The sequence below is a fragment of the Pelmatolapia mariae genome, linkage group LG3_W (genome assembly GCF_036321145.2).
Source record: "Pelmatolapia mariae isolate MD_Pm_ZW linkage group LG3_W, Pm_UMD_F_2, whole genome shotgun sequence".
Lineage (NCBI taxonomy): Eukaryota > Metazoa > Chordata > Actinopteri > Cichliformes > Cichlidae > Pelmatolapia > Pelmatolapia mariae.
The window spans coordinates 49029599-49040194 of record NC_086229.1 but is presented as its reverse complement, the minus strand read 5'-3'; the positions used below and the strand labels follow the sequence as shown (position 1 = coordinate 49040194).

General features: G+C 38.3%; 1 protein-coding gene and 1 pseudogene across 1 annotated transcript; both read right to left on the bottom strand.

The window, feature by feature from the left end:
• Positions 1-254: 254 nt before the first annotated feature.
• Positions 255-2742, bottom strand: LOC134624563 (H-2 class II histocompatibility antigen, E-D beta chain-like). Its single transcript, XM_063469563.1, has 5 exons — positions 2682-2742; positions 2181-2453; positions 626-839; positions 477-544; positions 255-382 (listed from the first exon to the last, which is right to left on the bottom strand). The coding sequence occupies exons 1-5, from the start codon at positions 2734-2736 to the stop codon at positions 255-257; spliced, it is 738 nt and encodes a 245-aa protein (XP_063325633.1). The 5' UTR covers positions 2737-2742.
• Positions 2743-8002: 5260 nt separating this feature from the next.
• On the bottom strand, positions 8003-9632 carry LOC134624550 (HLA class II histocompatibility antigen, DR alpha chain-like; annotated as a pseudogene).
• Positions 9633-10596: the final 964 nt, after the last annotated feature.

Below are 10596 nucleotides of genomic sequence, written 5' to 3'. Positions count from 1 at the left end.
AACAAATGTAATTAAAGCTCAGACTCAGGCCCTTTAGATGGAGAGCCAATCCCGACCTCTTATACAGGGACAGCTAGGATCTATCACATCTGAATGCAGCAGTGAAATTAGACTCTGGTCTGAACATGGACTTAAAATGTCTAAACTTCTGAGAAACTAAATTCACTAGCTGAAAGTGAATATAGAACACAAATAGTCAAATAAAAAGGCTGATATAAAGTAATGTTAACTGGTCTGTGAGTGTGAGTCCTGGTCTAACCTCGGGCCTTCCACCTGTAGAGAAAAAATCCAGCCAGAAGTAAGATCAGACCTAAGGTCAGTATAGAGGCTCCGATAGCAATCAGCGTGGTTGATTCAGATGTTGATTTGTCTGAGGACGGATCTGAGTGGGTGAACAGACAGAGGGTAACAGGACAACAGACAGGTGAGCAGTCAGTTGCATATTTCTGTGTACAGACAGACAGACAGGTATTTACCCCAGTCAGTGATCAGAGGTTCCTTCAGGCTGGCGTGCTCCACCACACAGGAGATCTTCTCTCCAGACCTTTCAACACAAACATTACTAACTCACAGACCACTCACAGAAGTGGACCTGGATCTGAATCTGGTTCCGATGTGGACTCACCTGGGTGTGTACTCCAGTTGGGAATGGGTCTGGTAGTACCAATCGCCATTTGGCATCTCTTGAGTGGAAGTGACATCAGAGGTGACCTTCTGTCCATCTCTGAGCCAGCTCACTTTGATCTTCCTGGGAAAGAAGTTGTAGACGCTGCAGACCAACGTAGCAGGATGTTGACCAGAAAGCAGAGTCTTGGACCTAATTCTGACACTGGGCCGAACTAAAAACCACACAGACATTATATTTCCATTGTGGCAATATTATGTGTGATGGTATTTTTCAGGTGCTTTATTAACAATAAGATTTACAGTTGCAGGAATACATGTCATACCTATGCAGAATCATCTGTAATCTACCTACAGAAAATGTGTTATCTGTCAGAGTAAAGGCATGATTTCCTCTGTTTGTAATTAAACAAATTAGAAATGCAAATTTCAAATCAATTTTATTTATATTGCTCCAAATTACAACAGTTGTCTCAAGGTGCTATTGTAAGGTAAAAACCCTACATTAATACAAGGAAAAAAGAAAAAAAAGCAACATTCACATGACCCCTATACGCCTTTTGGTGACAGCGAGAAGGAAAAACTCCCTTTTAACAGAAAGAAAAAAAAACTAAGGAAGGATTCAGGGTCATCTCATCCAACACCAACTATATGCTTTATCACAGAGGAAAATTTTAAGCCTAATCATAAACATAGAGACAGCATTTGTTACCTGAATCCAAACTGGAAGCTGGTTCCGTAGAAGAGGGGCCTGCCTTCCATTCTACTTTTAAACATTCTAGGAACAACAAGTCTGCAGTCCAAGAGCAAAGTGTCTAATGGGGTAATATGGCACTAAAAGGTCATTAAGATGAGGCCTGATTATTGAGGAGCAGGATTTTAAATTGAATTCTGGATTTAACAGGGAGCCAATAAAGGGAAACCAAAATAGGAGAAATATGCTCTCTCTTTCTGCATTTTGGATTAACTGAAGGCTTTTCAGGGAGTTTTTAGGACATCCTGATAAATTATAGTAGTCCAGTCTAGAAGTAATAAATGTGTGAAACCAGCACCTCTGTGTCACTCTGAGACAGGATGTTTTTAGTTTTAGAGACACTGTGGAAATGAAATAAAGCAGTCCTATATACTTGTTTAATATGGGCATTGAAGGACATATCCTGGTCAAAAATGACACTTTCTGAAAGCAGGATATTTTTTTCAAATGACTATTATTAATTAACATTAACGATTTCAGTATGAGTAACTGTGGCATTAAAAACTGGAAGTAGCTGAAGTCTGACCACTGGATGCAACGCAAGCTGTATTTACACAAATACGTGTTTAATCACCCTTTTCTTGAACTTTAAATAAAAGTTTCATTTTTTCACTGAATTAATTTAACAAAATAAACTGTGTTAAATGTTAACCCTTTTTCTTGAATTTAAAGACACAGATCTCCAGTAGACTCATAAGTTCTAAATATATTTAAGCCTTCAGGAGTTAAAAGATTATCAAACTGAGGTCATTATGAGGCTGAACATGATCATCTGATGATGTCACACAAACTACACACTCACCTGATTTAGCTAGAATAGCCCGATCATGAATATCAATGTTGTTAAGGCAGTATGTCACTATCTTATTTCTCGTTGAATTCAGCAGTGCAGTATCATTGTTCCAGTGTTTTGCCAGGTTCACTCCAAACTCAGTGACTCCAACATACTCCCCCACACTGCTGCTGAACCTGATGTACTCTATCTTGTTGTAGTAGTGAGAGTAGATGTACTCCATGTGCTTCAGCTCAGTGGAGTTAAATTCACAACGATCCACTATATACTCTAAAAATCCATCTGAAGAACAAAACAGAACCACAGTGAAGTGCAGATTGTGGAGTACTGATCATACCTGCTGTATAATAAATGAAAAACTATAAACTGTATGTTGTATTGACAAGTGATCAGTGTATTAATCAGTGTATTCCTGAGTGAATACAGTGATTCATATATTGATCAGCATACAGATCAATGATGCGTGTAATACTTGAGTATATTAATCAGTGATCAGTGCATTGATAATACCTGCAATGTGGATGCTGATGAAGAGGAAAGTGAAGCAGAGAAAAGATGAAGCCATGTTCCTGAGTTCTCCTCACAAACTGGCTCAGTCTGACTGAGAGCTGCTTTAAAAACCAGATGATATAGTCACTTGATTACAGCATCACCTGTTAATAGGAAGAATTCACTCAGATAGGTTTCATCTAAATTTATCACCCCACCCTGCCACACCCCTTTCTTCTTTAGCTAATGCAGTCCCAGGTATATATGTGACTAAGGACTGAGGCTGTCCAGATGAAAACACTATGACCCATTTGTTCAGATAAAGGTAAACTAAATACAACATGTTTGGCTTCAATAAAGTGTGATATTATTCTATGTCGATTACTATTCGACCCAAGGCTTGATAACAGGGCGTGGGAAATTTTTTTTAAATAAAGGTGTCTATTATTAAAGGGAAAAAAATCCAAACCTACATCGCCCTTTGTTAAAAAGTTATTGCCTCCCTTCGTTACAAAATATAATGTGGTGTATCACATTGTCCAGCTTTACTTTGTCCAACATTTACTGTCATCAGTAATGAACATGAAGAGCCTGCTGGTTCCAGTATGTCTGCTTTACTGATCATCCCAAACATAGACTAATATCACACTTTATAAAAGCCAAACATGTTGTGTTTAGTTTATTTTTATCTGAACAAATGGGTCATAGTGTTTTAAAACTGTATTTTGTGTTTAATTGTGTTATCTTTGTCTAATATTTGAATTTATTTGAAGACCTGAAACATTTAATTGTGATAAACATATCAACTGTATTTATATGAGGGATCATGGTGATTTACTCTGAGGTCAGAATCAAATCTCTAACTCTGTAACTGCATGAGTCTGTGGACATCAATGAAGCTGTTAATGAACCTGCAGTCAGCTGAAACTGAAGAAGTTACATGGATGAGTGATGAAATCTTTTTCCCACTGAAAACGTCACATCCAGATGAACAGAATCAACTCTTTGGGATTTCCTTACTTGGATGATTGAGCATGCATCAAGACGTTATTGATCAGTGTGTTCTAAAGCCTTATACAGATCTTTAATCAGTGATTCTACAGTAAATGTTTCAGAGGATCCGAGTGACAGTGTAACAGCTTCATTGCTGTCCACAGACTCATGCAGTTACAGAGTTTGAGATGTGATTCTGACCTCAGAGTAAATCGCCATGACCACTCATATATATACTGTAGAGGAAAAAGGTGTTTGGCTACTTCCTGATTTCCCATTTTTCTGTATGTTTATCACTATAAATGTTTCAGATCATCGGAAAAAAAATTCAAATATAAGACAATTAAACACAAAATACAGTTTTTAAATAAACGTGTTTATTTTTACAGGGGAAAAAAATCCACATGGCTCTGTGTGAAAAAGTGTCTGTCCCCCTATGTTACAACATGTAATGTGTGGTGTATACTGTCATCAGTAATAAACATGATGAACCTGCTGGTATCTCTGCTCTTGTTCTCACTCCCAAAGAATAACATTTTACACTAGGTAACAAATCGTCGGTATATTAAGCCTTGGGAGTGACAACGCACTGCTCTACTTTATTGATCATCCCAAGCAGAAAATAATATCACACCTTATTGAAGATATCTTTATCTGAACAATTGGGTAATATGTTTCAATAGGTTTCAGTCCAAAAACTTTAAACCACATATTGCTACCAGCTTAATCCTCAGTCACATTAATACCTAACACTGCATTAGCTAGAGAAGAAATGGGTGTTGGCAGGGTGGGGTGATAAACTAGCCACAAAACCTATGTGAGAGAGTTCTTCCTGTTAACAGGTGATGATGTGGTCAAGTGACCGTACACAGTAAAAAAGAAAACGTGTCAATTTTGCAGACTTGATTTTATCTCTGTTTCAGATAACATTTGGTCCCACTCAAAATTAGAGTAAAATTTACTCTATGGCCAGTGTTAACTTTTTAGTGTTAATTCCTCTCAATTTGGTGTCAAAATTAACAATGAAATGTGTAAAAATATTTAACACTGATTCACACTGTTCCTACAGTCTTTTTTACTCCAAATTTAGTTTAATAATAACACACTTATGCATAATAATATTTCATTTTTATTTTTCTGTAGTATTATTTTTTATATGCTTTATATGATACTATATTACTAAATTGCTGTGATCTATCCTATGTCATGGAAATAAACACAAGCATACAGGTTACAGTAACAGCATTTATTATCGCTCCTATTACAATGTCATTTAACTAACATAACGAATCCTTACAATTCACAGTAACATACAATGCAATGATGCTCATCAGGGAAAGCAATATGGGACCACAAAAAGAGCAGTGCAATTGACTTGTATTGGAATTTCTTTCCTCTATGTATTGCTCACATTGTTTTGCTAGTTAATGCTTTGGTGCCACTGAGTTTTTAGCATGTCTGCTTTACACCATATTCACGCCGTTAAACAGATGGTGGGAGCTGGGTGAGTTTATATCAGAAAGTTGGGGGAAGCATTCAAACAGGAAGAACCCAGAGTTGGGGGAGAATCCCACAGTTAGCAGAATCCTTTGTTAGGTCCAAGGTTGTGAACAAGAACTGTGAAAAGCTTTTGTACTGCAACAGTTTTAAAAGAGGACCTCAACGGTTCATGGTCAGAGATGACTCTCAGTGCCCCCTTGACTGACGTCCCTCCTCATGCATGGGAAATAAAGGATGTTAGCTACCGCTCACCCCTGTCTGCAGGTTTTATTAAATGAAAACGTCCATAACACACTCCATAAGAAATTTGTGTGCCTTAAGGCCTGGGATAATGCAGGTTGTCGACATGAAAGACAACTAAATCTTGCTTTGTCCTGGTCAATTCATAGGCATGGAAATGTTCTTGAAATAATGGAAAAGTGAGAAGCACCAGTTTCTCATGTATTATCAAAATAGACTCAATCTGGTAAAACAGAGGCATTTCAGACACTACTTTGCTGCAAATAACAAAAAGTGGGCTATAAACAATCGCATTCTGTTTAGCCCAGTTCACTTTCATAACTTGAACTCCACTGGGAACTTGGCAGTTCCAGAAACTCCTTTTACCATGTCAAAAGACAATATCTAAAGACAATTTTCTTGGACCAATGTCTAACCGACTAAAGGTTGTTGAAGATCCCAAACGTATGCCATACATTTCTGGTGTTTTTTGGTGATGTTTTTAAATGGCTTGAGCTGTTTCTGTCACTAAACCGCCAGAGGTCGAGTACCAAAACTAAACCCAAGTGCAGAGAACCCAAAGCAGAGGCAGAAGAGAGGTTTTAACAGTGTTTTATTAACCAGCAAGGAGATAATATGTACAATAATAATCGACCCAGGGCTTGATAATGGGGCGTGGGAACTTGACTTGGAGGGAGGAGGATAAAACAGAGTGACAGGTCCAAGGAAGCAACGGAAGCTGGATTGGTAAGTAGGTACGCACTGGAAGAGAGGAGAGTGGTGTTAGAGTGGTAGCCAGTGAGGTGTCTTGGAGAGGGTGGATGCAATTAACTTCTTTGTCTTACTGCGCAGGTGGAAGATGGAAACGAGGTGGCGAGGCCCAGATGAGTTTGGTGGTGTGTATCAGCTGACCTGAGTGTCAGTGATTCTGTGCAATGGCAGGAGGGCAGGCAGGTGAGGTATGGAGATGTTTCCGGAGAGCAGACAGGTGAACCAGAATCCAAAGATGAGTAATTCAGAGCCGTGGAGTATCTGGGAGCAACTAGAGCACAAGATCACAAGGTAAGTAAAGTACTTGAGAATAACGAACATGAAGCATGAGGCCTGGTTACCAACATAGGGTTGTTGACGAACTGGCAAGGAAGCAGTGTCAGTGAGGAGCTTAAATCTCCAGCCTTAATGCCTCAATCAGCTCCAGGTGAGGGAGGCTGTTGGCCCTGGCCAAGGGTGGATACCAGGGAAGCTTAGACATCCAGTGGGATTTTACAGCCACACACCAGGACCATGAGTTTTTTGAAAAACATGTGCTTCCATTCATAGCGCATGCACCAACTTTGAAGTGCAGGCCCTATTTTCTGGATGCAGCAGTGATAGCAGACAAGAAAATGCTGCTTTGATTGTTTCTGGAAACTTGAATGGTTTGTGGTGTTCCACAATCAAGTGTTTCAAATATACACACATACCTTGAGATAACATGGGAGAAAATACAATGTTAACTATCTGTAGTAATAAAAGAAGCAGGCCCAAATGCTGGTCAGTAGAGGTTACCAAATCTCCAAACATGAGGGGCACATTCCTCGATAAGCGCTATGTCTGAATTGTGCTCCAGTGGATGATGAGTCAAATCTTAAATACTGATCCATATGTGTAGGTAATGGTACATATCCACTTTTAAATGTCCCCCATTACTGATGGAAATCTCACAGTGTAAGAAGGCTAACTTGCCACTTTTCATATCCTCCCTGGTGAATTTGATGTGTTGGTCCACCAAGTTAATGTGATCCGTGAATTGTGGTACGTCCTGAGATTTGATTTTCACACAGGCGTCATCCACATACCTGAACCAATGACTTGTTGGGGTGAAACTCCTAGAGTTCCAGGAAAACTAAAATATTTCAAGATTGCAAAAATAGAAAGAAAGAAACAAACAAAAAAAATCTACAACCACAACAGCCGGGATTTGAGGTGTTTTAAGCATGTCTGAGGCTTTTGTCTAAACCCAACAGTATGAGAGATGCATACGGCTTCCAGGTGAATATTAGCTATCCCACATTGCAATGCAGTAGTGAAACACATGACACTTCTGGACAGTGACTGAGGCAGCTGAGATCTAAGTGTGTAATATAAGGTTTCTCTTTGCTATAAGTGTTATTTATTACTGCATATTAAACAAATATTTAGTTTTTTAGGTTGCACTCATCCAGCAGATCACACATGTATCATTCTGGTGATATTGATAATTCATGAAACATAACAAAACAAAATACTAACTCATGTTTACAGGTGAGGATTTATTTCAAATTCAGGTTTATTTACATTTGTCTGAATCATATACATGGAACTGAAGGCAAAGATAGTCAACAGATAAATCTGAGTTTAAGAACACTTAACAAGACTGATGGATTGTTTGGACTGAGCTTAGCCAGGAGGTTACATGCTCATATTTTCTGATTGGTTAATATTGGTTGTCATTTTTATTTTACTGGCATTTTAAACTGAATCTGTTTAACAGTATAAAATAAAGTGAGTTTAAGGTTTCATGTAAACACAGCCAGGCTCACATGAATGAAGCAGCAGCCTTAAACGACATTGTCTACACAAGCACTGATGACATCATCAACCCCAGCCAATCAGATGCACTTGTTTGCTTTGAGGATGAAGAAGGTTCCACCTGCAGCACTGAGTAAGCCGATAATCACACCGAGTCCACAGAACACTGCAGGTCCAACACTGGGCTTAGGCTTCTCAGGCGTCTCCACATCTGGAGGCAGAAACAGACACATGACACAGAAATCCTTCAGACTGTGATCTGATTAATTACAGCTCAACAATGTGAACCACAAACATCTGCTGAAAACTGTCAGCTGATTAACTAAAGTCAGCTGTTCAGATTAATACTGGCCCAAGGCTTTGTGAAATCTGCAGATAGAAACACAGAAACATGAACCTTCATATTTACACACACTTGTCTCTGTATTAAAGTTTTTCTCACTATAGATCTTGATCAGTGGCTTTGTCAGAGCCAGATGTTCCACTGTACAGCTGTAGACGTCTCCCTGCTGTGGGATGAACTTCAGTCTGGCGATCTGGGTGAAGGTTCCGTTTTTGTTGGGATAGGGAGTGTTGATGCTGGATCCTCCAGTCGTAATCCATCCGTTCTTGGTCCAGGAGACTTTGACAGGAGCAGGATAGAAACCAGTCACATGACAGATCAGAGTGTTATTGATTCTGAGCTCCACCTCGTCTCTGGTGTAGATCATCACACCTGAAGGAGCATCTGTACACAAACACAACTCACTCAGTTTGAGGATGGTTGAGAAATCTGGTGAGTAGAAAATCTTTTGTCTTGATGTGAGATAAATTACTCCTTCAATGAGCCTGTCAGGTCTGTCATCATGGACACACAACAGAGTTTGAAATCGAGAAACTTCAATGAGAATGTACTTAAAATACCAAAACGTCACGTGGCAAAAAAGGATTAAGCTGGCTTTAGAGCAGGAGCCACCACATGTGTAATATACTGGGATATTTATAATTGAACTATTTGTTCCATTTTGTAACTTTGTAATATGTTGTATTATTTAATTTTGTTTAGCCTTTTACTGTTCTCACTGTCTTGGAGAAAGTGTGACCACATCATTTCCTCTGGAAATAATAAAGTATTATGATTCTGATTCATGAAACCCACCACACACTGCATCATTTATAACCTAATCTCATTAATCATATGACACTGATGACAACATTTACATCAAAGTAAATTTGATTCCAGATTTCAGTTGATTAATGTGGATTGTATTGAGTGTTGTTATCAGTTTGTGTGTGGCTGTATGTGTTTACCACGTTGTGGAGGGAAGTCCTTTATACCCTGCCGAGTAATCTGCAGGTTCTGTCTGCAGATTACTAAATTAATCACAGATTGTTCATAAAATCCTTTGAAGCTGATGGGATCAATAAAAGATGGCTGAGGGGAAACACCCATCTGTTTCTCAAAGTCTGCGTACCAGAGTTCTTCACGATCCAGTCCAAACATGACCTCTCCGTTAAAGTCTGAACATCCAATGACATGAATGTCCGTGTGTAGAGCTGAAACACATTAATGGAATTAAATGCTGACAAGCTGATCAATAACCTGATCAATAAGCTGCAAACTGTCTGTCAATTTAAAAAGAGAAACTCACCATCAGCAGAGACACAGACCACACAGGAGAGGAAGAGGAGCAGGTCCTTCATCTTCATCAGCAGTTCTCACTGATGCATAGAGTTAAACTGTGATTGTCTGAAGTCTCTGAGTGAACTGACAGAAAGTGCAGCAGCAGGTGAGCTCTATCACACACACAGCCAATCACAGAGCTCACAGCTTATGATGTGATACAGCCTCTTAGAAATAAACATTCCTGTTCTCTGTAAGTCATTGTGTAATTAAAAAAACTAAATCAAAGTGACTTTATTTCTGTCATGTAGACAATGCTTTGCAAATTTTGAACTAAAACTTTTAAAACATATTTCTGTAAAATTTTCCAAGATTATTTGTAAAAGATGAGTGATTCATGAGGTAACATGTATTCATGTGCAGCTAATATGCAGACAATAACTTTACTTAAATAACAAATCAGTGTATAAAATTTGAGATGTAGTTTAAGATTAAAGAACTGAATTAAAAGTGTTTCACTCACTTTGATCATAATATAAATGTTGATGTGTCTACTCTGTCCCTACCCCTTAGAACTTTATGGATTCCCATTTTCCTCTGAGATTAGACAGGTTTCTCCTTATAGTTATTAAAATAAAATGTATTTACTTTATTAAGTGGAACATGTGTTTAGATCAAAGACTGTACATAAAAGATGGATGTAGTCACTGTGGTGTTACTGGTTCATTTCTGGAATTAACATAAATAGATGTCAGCAGAATTAGAGATCAAAAAAAGATGGAACTTGCATCTCTTACTTTTGGAAAGGTTGGATGAGAAAGCCTCCTCTCTTTAATAACAAGTAGCGTCTGAAAAATGATATGGTGTAATAGAGTTCTGTGAAACAGTATTTGCCCCTTACTCATTTCTTAGTTTTTGCATATTGGTCACATTTAGATGTTTCATATCATTAAAAATATACACTTTAAAGAAATAACTCTAGTAAGAAAAAAGTGCAGTTTTTAAATTATATTTAATTTATTAAGAAAAAGATTCAGTTTCAATGCCACACCCAGGCCTCATCACTGCCAG

Excerpts from the sequence above, each read along its gene's own strand:
- LOC134624563 (XM_063469563.1), bottom strand. The coding sequence starts at position 2,736 with ATGGCTTCATCTTTTCTCTGCTTCACTTTCCTCTTCATCAGCATCCAC. Across the intron at positions 2,454-2,681 it reads CATCAGCATCCACATTGCAG|ATGGATTTTTAGAGTATATA; the intron begins GTATTATCAATG and ends TTTGTTCTTCAG. Across the intron at positions 383-476 it reads ACCTCTGATCACTGACTGGG|ATCCGTCCTCAGACAAATCA; the intron begins GTAAATACCTGT and ends TCACCCACTCAG.